The following is a 15,390-nucleotide window of genomic DNA, read 5'->3' as shown; positions in this document are numbered from 1 at the left end:
ATAGCTGGCTCAGGAATTCTGGGAGTTGAAGTCCACGAGTCCTAAAAGAGCCGAGGTTGCCTACCCCTGTTCTAAACGAAGCCTTCAGTGTAATCCTCGTCTGACGTATCTGGGAAGACCCTTCGGCCTTTCACCGCCGTTCGTTCAAGGAGGCGAAGGGCGTCATGGGAGTTGTAGTTCCTCCTCCCCGTAGTTTGCTACCCGGCAGGCAGTAAAGGGAGAGAGTTCATGTCAAGATGGCATCTCTTTGCTTTGGAAAGCTCGGTAGGAAAGGCGTGACCTTTGGGCGTCCCAGTGGCGGAAAGAAGGGAGGTTGGCTCGGGCGAGCTAAGTGAAAGGTTTAATATTAGTAGCTCGGGAGGGTAGTTGGGCTGTTGGTTTAATCTCCGAGCTTGGCGATTTGGCTGCAAAGGTTTCATCTCCATTCGGGGGGACATCTTCAGTGCACTTTGAATTGATTCAGATTGGTTCCGTTCTCTCGAATGGAGATGAAACGTTTGCAACCAAATCGCCAAGCTCTTAAATCAAACCAACAGCCTGGCTTTAATTTTTTTTAAAAAAAAAATGGAGGGTGATCTTGAACAGACGCTACACATTCAACCGGAATATAGGCTATAGATTAGAACAGATTCTTGAGAGCCTGGCTGTTATTTTTCTGTCCTTCCCTCCCTCTTATATCCTAGAGAATCGGGGGGAAATAGTCGACGTCTCTCCCTCATACTTTCCCTCTTTCTCAGGCTCAAAGCATGTTTTTGCACGTTTTGTACAGTCCCTTGAATAGTTTCTCCAAGGTCATCTCCACGGCTCTCTGCAGGTGAGAGACTTCCCCCTTGCTTACTAATTTGTTTAAAAGTACTTTACAGAAGTACTTTTTCTGTCCTGAAGGTAGAGTAGCTAAGAGAGAATGATTTGCTCAAATAATGTGGCAGCTTTGGTTTTCAGTATTTTACTATGTGTGAAGGAGGGTCAGATGCCAGACACTGAGGTTTGGGGATTATGGCTTAGACTGATGTGCATTTAGTCCATTTGAGTTTATCATAGGTTTAAGCAAGCCATGCATGGGTGTCCAACCTTTTGACTTGCATGAGCTGCGAAGAGGAATTGTCTTGGACCACATATAAAATATATAATCAAGTTGATATAAATAAATAACAAACTTCCTTTGTATTTTTATATTTAAGATCTTGTTGACCGTATAACTAGTTATCCAGGGCCGCATGCAGCCTGCAGGCCAAAGGTTGCACATGCCTGACTTAGAGAGTGGTATGATGAATTTTATACAGCCATTGTTAATGCTTTGTAATGCCCCCCTACATTGGTCCAATTATGACTGCATGGTATAATTGTGAAATTCTTGCTATCTCTGAGTTTGGTTTACTTACAGAAACCACATAAACCACATTTACACATCATTCAAAATAGACGATAACAAGCCTGGGAAGGAAAAATAAAAAGACTGGAACACATCTCCTTCAGCAGCCCACATTTACAATGGCAATTTACAATGTAGAAGCATTATTTGCCTATTGCCCCCAACAATCTGGGTCATTTTACCAACTTTAGAAAGATGGAAGGCTGAGTCAACCTTAAGCCCTGTCAGTATTGAATTCCAGACTGTGAGCAGAGTTTGCCTACATTACATTACTGCACTTTAACCACTGTGCACACCAGGTTTAGTGTGGTTTTCCATGTCTTGGCATTTTCTTGTTTCGTTTACAGGCTTCCTTCCTGCCAGTTTGAAACAGTCTCCATGCATAATGGTGCCTTTTCGAATGGATGCTCAATCTTTTCACAGTAGCCGAAGGTGTTTGGAAGAAATGCAGAAAAAAGCACAGCCTGGTGAACAACCATATAGACATGTAGAATATATGCCCACAAGAAGATTCAAGACCTCTCCAAATCCAGTTGCTATTGCTTGGTGAGCATTGCTTTTATCATTCTGTGATCCAAAGCAAGGTAGGCATCCCATGATTTCCTTCTGAGGTTGTGTTAGCAGAATTTAATGACAAAATGACTGATTTGTAATGGCTTACCTTCAACATTTTTTTAATGGGGTAAGGAAGCAAACCACTATAATTCTCACCCTTTAAAAATCTCCTGTAATGGCCCAACTTTGTACATCAAAATTTGGCCATTTTGACACTGAAGAAATCCTATTAAAATCTTGGAGAATTTTAATAATAGAAGTGATTCGTCCTTTGGGAGTTTCTTGTTCCCATTCCTACTCTGAAATGTTTTATACATTTCAAAAAAAAAAAAGATGATAAAATTTGGTTTAATCCTAATCGTTAGCAAAAAGAATGATCTTTGTATCTCTTTCTTTTGGAAATCAACGATGGTACGTATATTAATTTCCCAGAATCAATTCTGTGAGACAGCAGCTGGCCAAAAACCATCCTGTTGAGCTCCACAGTGTGCTGTAAGCCTAGAACCTATATCTTCCTACTCTAAAATTGCATTTCTTATATTTCCCACAAATTCCTTAACTCGTGTTGAATAAATAGAAAACTAAATACAATTCCATTTTTTTTAGTGCAGGTGGAGGAGTTAGTTGTCTCTTTGGAGCCTCGTGTCTTTTTCAGTCCAAATCCCAGGTGATTTTAGCTTATTTTAATCTCCTTAGGGTCATTGGTTTGCCTTCTGCATTCGCCCTTTTCTTCCTTGCTAAGAGACAAGTGGAAAAGAAACGTGTGAAACAGATGAAAGCTCGCCGGCAGATGATGGCAGCCAATAAAGAAGATAATTTGACGCAAAGAACAGAAAAGCATCTAGACACTAAGACTAGTTGAACTGTACCCTTCAATCATTAAGTTACTGCCTTCACATTCTCAAATTCTAGTATTTAATTGGAGCAGAATACTGTGCTGCACAGCATTTCCGATTTCTCAAGTCTGCATTTCTATGGATCAAAGTTATCAATAAATTACCATCAAGATTACTGCAATAATCCTCTACATCAGGGGTATCTCAGGCAAGAAACAGCGGCCTGGCTTTGAGTGTGTTCTGATTTTCTTGCTTTGAAGGGATTTCATGCTAAATCTGGATAAATGAAGATGAAATCGCAGGAGCTGTGATCATGTGGGTCATGAGAATCCAACAAAACCATTCATACTTTATTTTTTTCTACTTTGTGAGCAATGTTTTGTGAATAATTGTGGGTTCTTTCAGTTATATCCCATCATATTGTGGCTAGCAAATGAAACCAGATCACACCATTCTATCTTACCAAAATGAACTCATTAAATATTTCAAAAATTTTAAAGTGCAGGTTAGTTTATTACAGATACTTAAGAAGAAACCAAGCAAACTTGCAGTTCTGAGTGATTGGCAAGCTAATTGGTTCCATTTCAACAGTTAGGCAAGCTAACACCCAGATTTTACATGCAGGTTGTAGCCTAGTCTTAGGATCCTAAAAATAATGATAAAATTACAGGGTCCTTTTTAATTTATCAAATTGAACAGTAGATTGTTGGAAGGAAATTCTGTTTGCAGTAATTGCTGACAAATTGTTACTACTGTTTTTACATCTCATTAAAATTTCTGCTTTCTACAGAAGTTTTATGTTTATTTGTCATCATAATGCAACATTGGCCCAACTGAACTCACAGCTTCCAATTTGTAGTATAATGGTAACATGGTTCTATGACACAAGACAAACAAAACAGATGTCACTTTAGTCAATTCCATGTATCATTCACTGTTTAGATATTGCGCAAGAAATACAATTGACTGCAAGTAAAATCACTAAGGCTTCTTTTTCCAAAACATTTGAAGGATTTATTCTCCACGTATTTTTCTTTCTGTTGCAAATTTTCTTTACCCACTTTCACCCAAATGGTTATAATGAGAAAGAATTTATATGACATGGATAGATTAGTGTTCACAGGTGAATTTTAATCAGTCTGGGAGCTGGTATTTGGCCTGTTTTGTCTTTACCATTGTTTGTGTGGAAATGCCTAAAGATAAATACTCAGATTTTAAAAGAGCTATCAATAGATCTATTCCTCCAGAAATAGATCTATTCTAAACATTATAGTCCTAATCCTACTTGCTCTGGAACTACAGTAGTATAATTATAGGAAATATATAAAATAGTTTTATGCAAATATCCAAAATCTCTATTCTCATTAGGGTATACCCCCCAAAAAACACCAATATTCTTAACTGCGTGTTTTTCACTTAAAATGTATTATTCTTAGTTGGATATTTGTAGTATAAAACCAATGTAAGCACCTCCCACTTCACAACTAATATGTAACTTATAAGGCCAGTGCATATTAAAAACAAACAAAATTAAATTAAAATTTTGCAAATAGGTCTAAGGTGATTTGCACCTTAATAGTTTCTTGTAAAATTAGTTGGGGGGGGAGGAGAAAGTGCAATGATAGAAGACAGCCAACAATATAGTTATTTATCCATTGGGATCCCTTTTCCTGAATTGTCATAGCTATCCAGCTCTTTTTTCCCCCCCCAAAGCAGCAGCTTGAAAAAGTCAGGTTTCATTGTGGCAATCATTAATAAAGGAATTACAAATAAAATGCCAGTACTATATATGAAAAACATAACAATTTATTTGTAATGCTAGTATAACAAATGACAGCCTGCAGGCTGGAAGACTGGAGGTCTCAACCCAGAAGCCCTCTGGATCTTCATGTTGTCTGTCTTGGAAGTTACTCCTGCCATCATCTATTTTCTAGGAGATTCACCTACCCCTTGTGTGTGAGACAGGGCGCTGTGATGCAAAAGCTGTAAATAATGTTTTAATGACGTGCAGTAACTTCCTAGAAGTGCACAGTAGAATATTACTAGAGGATTCATCTCTTATTGGGAGTCAGACCACTGAAAAACAACAATAGCCCTCTCTCATTCTGGCTATATGCTGTATGCTACATTAATATACTAGTTGTATTGCTTTATGTTAACTGAAGAATTACTCTGATTTTAATAGTTACAGATCAGAGCTTTGGCATGGATGCTGATGCAGAAAATCTTAGGCCTAAACCTGGAAAATCTAATGCCAAATGGAGCTCGTAGGACATACATTGACAGTATAATTATTATTTCAGGCGACTTAAGTTTATTGAACTTTGGGTTCAGCCCATATACTTAATAAATGAGTTTCCATACAATATACAAAGCTTTCACACAGCACAGTAAAAAAGCAATATGGAAATTTGTAAGTATGTGTTATGATAATATTCAAAAACAGATTCATATGGGGGAAGGCAAAAATGCTAATATTCTGAAAACATGTTCCTTAAGTAACCCCCACTCCCAAAATTCCCTTAATGTCTGCTTCCAAGTCTTAAAAAAGAAAGGAAGATATAGATGACATCTACGTAGATTTGAATTGCTCCATAAATGTAATCTTCAGGACTGATGGAAAACCTCTTATTCCCCAAGAGCAACTGGGTATCATATGCAAGGAACTGTAGGAAATCAGAAGGAAGTAATTAGTCTTATAGGTAAAAAAAAAATCTCTAAAGATGCAAGTGTCCAGCCAATCATTTCTTGCCCTGCATCCTTCATCAGTTCCTTCATTTTCATTTAAAATGTGTCACTCAATATGGTTTTTTGTGATCCTTGGCTTCATTTCAAAATTTCAGATCTTTTTAAAATTTAATTTAATGCACTAAATTTTTAATGTACCAAAATGGTACACACAGAGAAAATACACGTACATACCAGTTAGAAAACCGTTCTATAATTCACACCAAGGAGAGAGATGCTTCTTAATGATCCACTTTTTAAACTCTCCATATTTTAATTGGAAGTGCTCAAAGAAGTGATTCTATTACATCAAATAATTTACAAATTATAGCAAATCCCCCACTTGCTATTAATATACAGTGCCAATTTCCTTTTATTGGGAAAGCTCCTTTATTAGATGTAATTTGCATTAACAAATAAATCTTGATAATTTGAATGGCTAAAGTCAAAGCACTTCTGGCATTTTCTTCAACTTCATCTGTCTTTCAGGCATTTTGTATTATTATTTATGACAGGTCAATGAATCATTGCCAGTTTGGAAATGAGCTGCTAAGCTGCAGGGAGTCCTCAACTTACAACAGTTCACTTAGTGACTGTTCAAAAGTATAACAGACCATTTTTCACACTTACAATCATTGCAGTATTCCCGTGATCACATGCTTAAAATTTGGACGCTTGGCAACTGACTCATATTTATGATGGTTGCAGTGTCCCGGGGTCATGTGATCATCTTTGGCGACCTTCTGACAAGCAAAGTCAATGGAGAAACCTAATTCACTTAACAACTGTGTTACTAACTTAACAACTGAAGTGATTCACTTAACAACTATGGCAAGAAAGGTTGTAAAATGGGGCAAAACTCATTTAACAAATGTCCTGCTTAGCAAATTTTGGACTCAATTGTGGCCGTAAGTCGAGGACTACCTGTATAATCTTATTTTACATAGCACATAAGAGCATTCAAAATGCTGTATATCTATTATTTTTCATAAAAAGCATCTCGGCAATAGAAAATAATTCTTTACTAACCAGGGTAAAGATGATGGCACAAATGGCTGAATAAAGCATATGGACCCAATAAATCTGAATAAGATAAGTAAGAGCCAGTTAATTACATATCTCTGCAAGAGAAAGTTTAAATCAGGGACAACCCCATTGACATTATTAAGGGACAACACAATATGAATAGAAAGGATCTGTTAAGGCAGGGGTGTCAAATTGCCGGCCCATGGGCCAGTTGCATCATACGGAGGCCGTGCCCACCCCAGCTCTGGCAATGCAAAAAAAAGTGACATGGCAAGTTTGACACCCGTGTGCTAAGGCCTCAGGTCAAGTGAAAGGGAATCAATTCTTTAGAAAAAAAAGGAGGCATTCATTACCTGTCATAGCTTTCCAATTAAAGCAAATATGTTCCAAATGTAAACATATGTAGATATGAATGCACACTACTTTTGAAAGCCAGTCATCCATTCCAGCCACTTACATATTTGTTTATCAGGACAACAGTGGTGGTGATAGAAGTCACTAAGAGGACAATTGCCAGTATACAGAAAAAACCAGTCCAGGTTGTGAGATCCACCTGCCAATGAGAATGATACATCACAGAATTAAGTGACACCATTTTATTGCCCAGTACATACATACAGTACATAAGGTAGCCAATATTATGCAAAATGAGTAAGAAATGAGTCAAAGAAATTAAAGACATGTCATGAGAGAAGAAAAAAAAGAAAAAAAATTGAATGTGTTGTTCTAATACCATGCACTACTTCTTCACATTTTCCATCCTTGCAAGCCATCCTTGCTTCCACCATGTTCATATTATACTGTTTCACACACTTCCTTTTGTTCCTTAAACTTCTTGCCTCTCTTTTAGGATCACATCAACTCCATCCAATCATGACCCCTTTGGTTTTTCCCTTCCTCTCAAACCACATTCTTTCTTCATATACTTGTTTTGTAGTTTGATCTTTATGAGTTCTTGCTACATACGGTAATTAAACCATCTCAGAGTACTTCTTTTATACTAGTCACTCACTTTTGTACAGTATTCTGCTTCAATTCATTCTTGATTAGCCCTCTTGTTTTACTCATTCTCGACTACCCCATTTGCTCTTTTTCACTGTATTAAAATGACAAGATAAACTCACCTTTGTTTGGAAAGAGAAAACAGTGACAATGATTGTTATAACTGTAGTAATGACCATGGCAAGGATTACAGCTTTGGTCTCATGCATGCTGCAAAAAAAAGAGTTGTAAAGAAGGCCTTTAGGATATTTTATCAATATGAATATTTAGGTTATGAAAATTCTTATAAGCCACGTGTAAAGTGACCATAATGAGGTTATCCAAACTTCTACTTGCAATCAATGGATACCAAGAAAGGCCTCTGATTGGCTGCAAAAACTGGAATAAGAGAAGTCAGATATTCTCAATCCAGGCCAGTATACTTCTTAAAAATAAACACTACCAATTTGTATCAATTACTGGCACTATTATAGGATAAATAGATGGCCTGAACATTCTTGACACCAATCTAAGACACTATAGTTTCTGAAGAAACTTCAGAAATATTCTCACGCACCACACGGCTCATTCAAATCTCACTTTACTAAGAAATAGGCAGAACTTTTCCAGAAATGTTACTGTGCTATTTTTCAAGTTATTTTAAAATGCTCACAATAGGTTCTTAAGTAAAGTCATTCAATCTTTCTTCAGAATGTTTCCAAAAACAAATTCTACAATGGTTCTAGCACAAAATCTTACACAAGAGGGAAATCTGCTTTATTTTTATATTCAAAGAGGCCTTAGCCATCCAAGAGCCAATGACAAAACTATAATAAAATCTAAGACACTGCCCAATAACTGATGACAATGATGTATTTATAACCAAAACTTAAAAAAGAGTTTATTGGTACTTTTAAGGAAATAAGAGGCTTTATTTCCCAAGCCTATGGTTATCCATTTTCTAGTAATAATTATTTGCCATTATTTTTTGAGAAAATCCACCTTGTTTATCCCCACTGTACATTATCACTCTCATTTACTCCCTTGTACAGTACCTAGCAATGGTGCCTGTCATAAATCCTAAAGCCAATGTCTAGGGAGAAAAGCAAAACAGAAAACAAAATTAGCAAAATAATACATACATTTTGGCTATATCTATTATTCCATTGCAACCTTTTCCATCCCCATTCAGAAGTGAACAAACATAAATTAATAAGCAAGCCTAGATCAAGAATTTTTTTAGTGAATTGCCAGTGTATCATCTTAGGCAAGAATAAACAGTCCTGTTAAAAATGCAGTTTGTTCATTGAAATATATTCCATAGAAATTGAGTTGTCATATGGACGGATATAATAAGAGCAAATTCGCACATCAATGTATTTTACTTCATAATTTTTAAAATATCATTACTGCATAGCCAAAAATGCAACAACTATCATTCAAAATGTGGTGTTGGTGAAGTGGATGATACAAAATTAAACGCATGTCTTTTTTGAACAAAATAAGATGAAGTCACTAACATTTGCTGAAGGAATGGTAACCAAAAAGTGCAATGAATATAAAAATTATGACATCTAAATAATTTAGAGATTCTGTTTGAATGTGGACGAAAAACACTGCAGGACTGTCTGATCTTACCCTAATCATAACCTTAACCGTGACACCAGCTTCATTTTAAATGGCAATAGGATTTTCTAATGTATTTTACCCTAGAAAACAAAGAAGTCCCACAGAAAAGCTATCAGTGACGCTTTCCTTAGAAAACCACTTAGAATCTATCCCTGGCATTACTTTTTGGCTGTGACTCCAAGTAGACCTAACCCTAGTTTCATTTTCAATGGCAATGGCATTTTCCCATGCATTTTACTTTGGACCACAAACAACTCTGAAATGAAACCATAACTGACGCTTTCTATGGAAAACTACTAAGAATCTATGTCTAGCATTAAGTTTTCAGCCATGATTCCAAATAGATGTCACCCTAACCCTAGTTTCATTTTCAATGGCAATGGGATTTTCTCATGTGGACAAGATACAATTCCAAACAAAAAGCTCTCAATGATGGTTTCCTTAGAAAACAGCTTAGAATCTATCTCTAGTATTAGTTTTTGGCCATGATTCCAAGCAGACTTTGCCCTAATACTAACTCTAGTTTCATTTCCAATGCCAGTAGGATTTTCCCATGCTTTTTACTGTTGTCCATTAATAGCTCTGAACAAAAAGCTGTTACCTTCAATATCCTCTGAAAACGTCTAAGAATCTATCCCTAGGGTTAGTTTTAGCTATGACTCCAAGTAGGCTTATCCGTAATCCTATCCCAAGTTTCATTTTCATTGGCAACTGTATTTTCCCATGTATTTTATTGTGGACCAGAAAGAAATGTGAATGAAAATCTGTTATCCTCACTTTCCTTAGAAAGCCTCTAAGAATCTATCTGTATGTATTATTTTTCCACCCTGACTCCAAACAGGTAAAACCTTAAATGTAACCCTAACCCAGTGGTGGGATTCAGCCAGTTTGCACCACTTCGGCAGAACCGGTAGCTAATTTTTTGTTGAGTTCTGGTCCAGAATGGACTTCCAGAAGCGACATCCACACAGAGAACCAGTTGTTCGCATATTTGAATCCCACCACTGCCCTAACCTATACCCTAATTCCATTTTCAATAGTAATGAGATTTTCCTCTGTATTTTACTGTGGAAATTTTTAGATTCTAAAACTAAGACGGGGAAAAAGCAGGAAGTACTTGGAAGGAGATTTATAATTTCGAAGAACCTCAAGTGAAATGCTCTTTCATAGGTTAGAAATACAGATGTTAATTATTGGACAAGTCCGTAATGAGAGAAATGATCACTCTTAATTAGGTCATAATCCATTAATATTAATATCTTAAATTGCACAATGTACAACTGGCAATTAATGCTGATCTTTTAGTACAGGTATTATATGATTTCTAAAACTTGTAGGTTAATGGCCTAGGTGTTCCATTTTACCCCAATTCCAAATTGTTGGTGTTAGATTATGCCATTTTCTCCTCAATAACAAGTTTGTGAATGTATTTATTTCAAAGGGAAAGATGCACTGTTTAGATAATCCATCTGAATGTAATGAAACATTTGTAGTTTGGAGGCAATAAAATCATTTTCCTACCAAGTGTTTTAATAATCTGGAATTAAATTTTAACCTGAAGATTTGTAATAATGCAAATATATTACTCTCTTTAATCTCTATCCTAGGCCCTATTGCCAACATTTCAGGTCTCCCCATGTTAGGGATTTCACGTCTACTAAATTTAGCCCAACCTGTAACATCAATCTACTACTTACAAAGATTGTCATAAGGATTATGTTCCATGGAAATCGTCTCCTGAAAAAGACCAGAGAATGAGTCAGCGCCCATACAAATGGTCCCACTTTAAGAAAAAAGTATATTTTGGCAGAACTGTTTCAAAGATACACCACTATTCCACATGTTCTTTTCCAAGCAGGACAATTCTATTTGTAGCCTGAAACCTTTAACCCGAAAAAGATTCTACATCCTGACTTAATAAGTTTGTGGTTGTGGGACAATAGGATGAGGAAGGTGTGGTGGATTTGTTTGCTGCCTTGAGCGATTTGTAAAAATAATAAAGGCAGGATACAAATGATTTAAAAAAAATTAAAAACTCGCACAGAAAAAGTAATATAATGAAAATCTTTTCAAAGGCATCTAGAAAAAAGGGACAATAGCTTTCCGACTAAAAACGGTTTAAATCTAATTTATATGTAGAGAAAGCAACGTGGGCCCCATCACCAAGGAAGCCAATAATAAACACCTTTTGATCAAGGGATGTATTTAAAAAAAGCTTCAAAAGGATTATTATATAGGTGATTTCCTCTGCTTGTTTTTCACTACAGTTCTTCTGAATATGTAACTTTTTTTTCCTGAAGTCTTTTCGGTCCCTGGGTTGCGACAATGCATCTTCATTGCAATACTACTGTATGACCATTCTATAGCCAACATTTGCATTACAGGTAGTCCTTGATTTACAACAATTCATTTAGTGACTGTTTGAAGTTACAACAGTACTGAAAAAAGTGACTTATGAACTTTTTTACACTTATAACCACTGCAGCATGCCCATGGTCAGGGGTAGGCAACCCTTTTATGACTCAGGAATCCTGGGAGTTGAAGTCGACAAGTCATGAAAGAGCCAAGGTTGCCTACCCCTGACCATGCTTATGTGGTTTACACTCAGATGCTTGACAACTAGTTCATATTTATGATGGTTGCAGTATCCTGGGGTCATGTGATCCCCTTTTGTGACCTTTTGACAAGCAAAGTCAATGGGGAAGCCAGATTCACTTAACAACCGTGTTACTAACTTAACAGCTGCAGGGATTCACTTGACACACGTAGCAAGAAAAGTCGTAAAATGGAGCAAAACTCACTTAACAAATTTCTCACTTAGCAACATAAATTTTGGGCTCAATTGTGGTCATAAGTCAAGGACAACCTGTATTTTTCATTGCTTACCTATTCTAAGTCCTTTGATTCTTATTATTTTGCTTTTCATGAAAAATTATTTTTCAGCTGCAACAATCCTAAACCTATGAACGTGATTGCTGTGTATCCCCACACATTATTTGCAAATAAGAGAAGCGCTTAATGCAGGCCTCATTTTTGCATCTCTCATTTCTATTGCAGAGGGGGGGGGGGGAAATGGCAGAAACCATTTATCAAGGCTATATTTCCACAGTCAGAATGCCAACCCCTTTAACCACTTCTTCATTCTAGAATTCCCAGCAAATTTTGAATTTGATGCACCATCAAATCATAGATGTTACCAAAGGATACTCACTGGATCTTTTGACAAAGCACCAGCACTAGGTAACAGATCAAAAATACACCACTGGGAAGACAGAAAAGACAAATGATTGCAAACTGAATGGTGACAAGTCTAAACAGCAAGCTACCCTCCAAATTTAATAAACTTTTTTCCAACGAAAGTAAGCCATATAATTGAACTTGTATATTAAAAAGTTTTATCAGAGGTTTTATGAGACTATGCTTAGTTAAGAAGATAGGAGATACTTCCTCTGAAAAGTTGTATCAGATGCACTTAAAAGTGGTGGTGATGGAAGTCAGAGTAGAGTAGAGGATCTTAAAGGTACAACTTGTCAAGTATACATTATGGTACAGGCAGTTCTTGTTTTATAACGATAATAGAGCCTGCCCATTACAGGTGTAAGTCATGGGGTCATTAAGCGAGGTGCCCACATAATCATTTAGCAAAATGACTGCTATCCTAGCTCTCCCAGGCGCAATTCTTAAGCGACATTGTGGGTTGTTAAACAGTGAGGGAAAGAGCTGCCTACCAAAGGAGGGATATGGCTCCTGTTCGTGCAGAGAAGGGAATTCTTGCACTGGACTGGAAAAATGAAAGCCATCTGACAGGTAGCCGTTACTCTCAAAAATGCTGGCTGCAAAAGTCCATGCTGAAAGCCAAGATGAAAGTTTTTGGAGCCAGCTTCCCTACTAACATCCCAGGGTAAAATTCTTCTTGGCCATGGTGGAGCAGTGGTTAAAATGCAGTATTGCAGGCTAATTCTGCCAACTGCCAGCAGATTGATTCTCACCGGCTCATGGCTGACTCAGCCTTCCATCCTTCCGAGGTCAGTGAAATGAGGACCCAGATTGTTGGGGGAAATAGGCTGACTCAGTAAACCGCTTAGAGAAGGCTGTAATGCACTGTGAAGCTGTATATAAGTCTAAGGGTTTTGCCTAGAACTTTTCCAACCAGCTTCTTTGAAAGTGGAAGGGGTGCTTTGCAAAGATACTCTGCCCCACATGGGGTGAAATCAATCTGGCAGAAAGCCCTTCCACTCTCAAAGAAGTTCACTGAAAAAAGGTCCATCCCAAAATGGATTGTGATGGACCTTTTTCAGTCAGCCCCCAGAAACCAGAAGAGTCCTGCAGTAGTAGCTTGTCAACTTCCCTGCCAACTTCATTGTTGATTTCTGAAGAAGCCAGCAGAGAAGATTGCGAATGGCTATAAATTGACAAGGACAGTTGTAAGTCCCTTCGTTAAGCACCATTATAATTTTGAACAGTTGCTCAATGAACATCATAAATAGAAGACTATCTGTATTTTCTGCTGTGGCTTGGAGTTTTTTGACTGTATTATCAATATATCTAAAAGGCACTAAGTTAGGGAAGATTACAGCAAAGCAATAGATCACCAATGGCATTCGACTAATACTCACTAAGATGCATAATATAATGCAATGTGATTGATCACATAAGCGTTCACAGGAGTCCTGTGGAAAAGAATGACAAGATCAAGTATTACTAGACTGTCAACCATTTTTGATCTAAGTTAGCCTAAAATTCCATTATTATTTACAGTTTCATTTTCCCTTTTGTGGTCAAGAACATAAATACTTCCCCATTAACTGGGCCAAACCCAGAGCTTGGCTTGCATCTACCTGCTAATTAGCCTGTGCTCACTACGCATTTTTAGTATGCAATTACTGAAACGTATATACCTAATGCAAAGAAGAGGTCTTCAAGCAAATAGATATTTCCTTACCAAGTTTACCAAATTTTTTGCACATCTATAGGCTTTTAGTATAGGGATGCGGTGGCTCAGTGGGTTAGGACGCTGAGCTTGTCGATCAGAAGGTCGGCAGTTTGGTGGGTTGAATCCCGAGTGCCGCGTAACAGAGTGAGCGCCTGTTACTCATCCCAGCTTCTGCCAACCTAGCAGTTCGAAAGCACGTAAAAATGCAAATAGAAAAATAGAGACCACTACGTTGGGAAGGTAACAGCATTCCATGCACCTTTGGCGTCTAGTCATGCCAGCCACATGACCACGGAGACGTCCTCGGACAAGCGCTGGCTCTTCGGCTTTGAAACGGAGATGAGCACCAGCCCCTAGAGTTGGAAACGACTAGCACGCATGTGCGGGGGAACCTTTACCTTTACCTTGGCTTTTAGTATATGAACAAGAAGGAGCCAAAGGGAAATACATTTTTTCTCTACATTTTTTCTCTAGTCCATAGAAGGTTCTAGTCCTGCCTTAGGCATGTAAACCAGATGGGTGACCTTAGGCCAGTCCCTCTTTCTCAGACCAACCCACTTCACTGGGTTGTTGCTATGAGGACAATAGGAGGAGGACACCGAAATAAAAATAAAGAAATCAATTCTAATCCCTATCTTTAGAACAGACATGTCAAACACAAGGCCCGGGGGCCGGATGCGGCCCGTGAAGTGGTTCCATGCGACCTGTGAAGCCATCCTGGAAACAGTGAGGGAATGGCCCCCACTGCCTTGGCCCTGGTGCAGAGACCCTCCTTCTGCCAGAGACCCTCAGATCTGTCCCACTCCTGCCCAGGCCCCCATAGGCACCCTTGATGCGAACGATGTAGAGCTGGCCACGCCCACCCAGTAGGCCATACGCACTCTAGCCACGCCCACCCAGTAGGCCACGCCCACCCTGGCCATACCCACCCGGCCCCCTGAGGGCAACCGCAATGCTGATGCGGCCCTCAATGAAATTGAGTTTGACACCCCTGCTTTAGAACATCTGAGAAATAATAGGCTTTGGGGGGAATCCACTCTCCAAAAACAGAGAGGGAAGTCTGCCACTGGAATGCATCACACAATGTTATCACCACTGCTTCTTTGACAACAGTGTAAACTACAGAAGCCTTTGGATATCAGGAGCTAAGGTTACCCCTGCTCTCCTGGGGCTAACATAAATTTATGCTCATACAATCAGAAGCAGAAGTAGGATAAAGGGGGAGGGAGAAGCCAAAAGGCCACACAGAAAGGAAGAAAAATGAAACCCCTCTCTTTCTTTTGTCTAACCGATGTGAGTCTGCAGGGGTGTCAGCAGTCATTGTCCATCAC

At 38.2% G+C, this 15,390-nt stretch overlaps 1 protein-coding gene and 1 long non-coding RNA gene across 5 annotated transcripts in view; one reads left to right on the top strand and one right to left on the bottom strand.

Annotated features, from left to right (window-relative positions):
* Positions 1-89: 89 nt before the first annotated feature.
* LOC308679546 lies at positions 90-3,555 on the top strand. 2 transcript variants are annotated; one of them, XR_014028801.1, is made up of 4 exons: positions 90-264; positions 738-814; positions 1,720-1,918; positions 2,624-3,555. It is a non-coding gene; the product is annotated as an uncharacterized lncRNA (long non-coding RNA). The 2 variants fall into 2 exon arrangements; XR_014028802.1 differs by lacking the exon at positions 738-814 and having other exon boundaries at positions 98-264.
* The window catches only part of LOC308679545 (protein lifeguard 3-like), a 27,640-nt gene continuing 14,151 nt past the window's right edge, over positions 1,902-15,390 (bottom strand). For 2 of the 3 annotated variants that reach the window (XM_081346767.1, XM_081346766.1), the window contains exons 5-12: positions 13,743-13,796; positions 12,338-12,388; positions 10,824-10,863; positions 8,553-8,590; positions 7,641-7,728; positions 6,974-7,069; positions 6,520-6,573; positions 5,055-5,429 (exon numbers count right to left, since the gene is read on the bottom strand). In XM_081346767.1, the coding sequence (XP_081202893.1) occupies positions 5,286-5,429; positions 6,520-6,573; positions 6,974-7,069; positions 7,641-7,728; positions 8,553-8,590; positions 10,824-10,863; positions 12,338-12,388; positions 13,743-13,796 (565 nt within the window). In that variant the 3' untranslated portion in view covers positions 5,055-5,285. Of the gene's footprint in view, positions 2,665-2,927; positions 3,040-5,054; positions 5,430-6,519; positions 6,574-6,973; positions 7,070-7,640; positions 7,729-8,552; positions 8,591-10,823; positions 10,864-12,337; positions 12,389-13,742; positions 13,797-15,390 lie in introns of those variants that run through there. The other variant, XR_014028800.1, reaches the window with a different exon arrangement.

This window comes from Vipera berus (assembly GCF_964194415.1).
Source record: "Vipera berus genome assembly, chromosome: 1".
In the NCBI taxonomy this organism is placed as follows: domain Eukaryota; kingdom Metazoa; phylum Chordata; class Lepidosauria; order Squamata; family Viperidae; genus Vipera; species Vipera berus.
The sequence above is the reverse complement of the archived record's forward strand: the minus strand, read 5'-3'. Positions and strand labels throughout refer to the sequence as shown.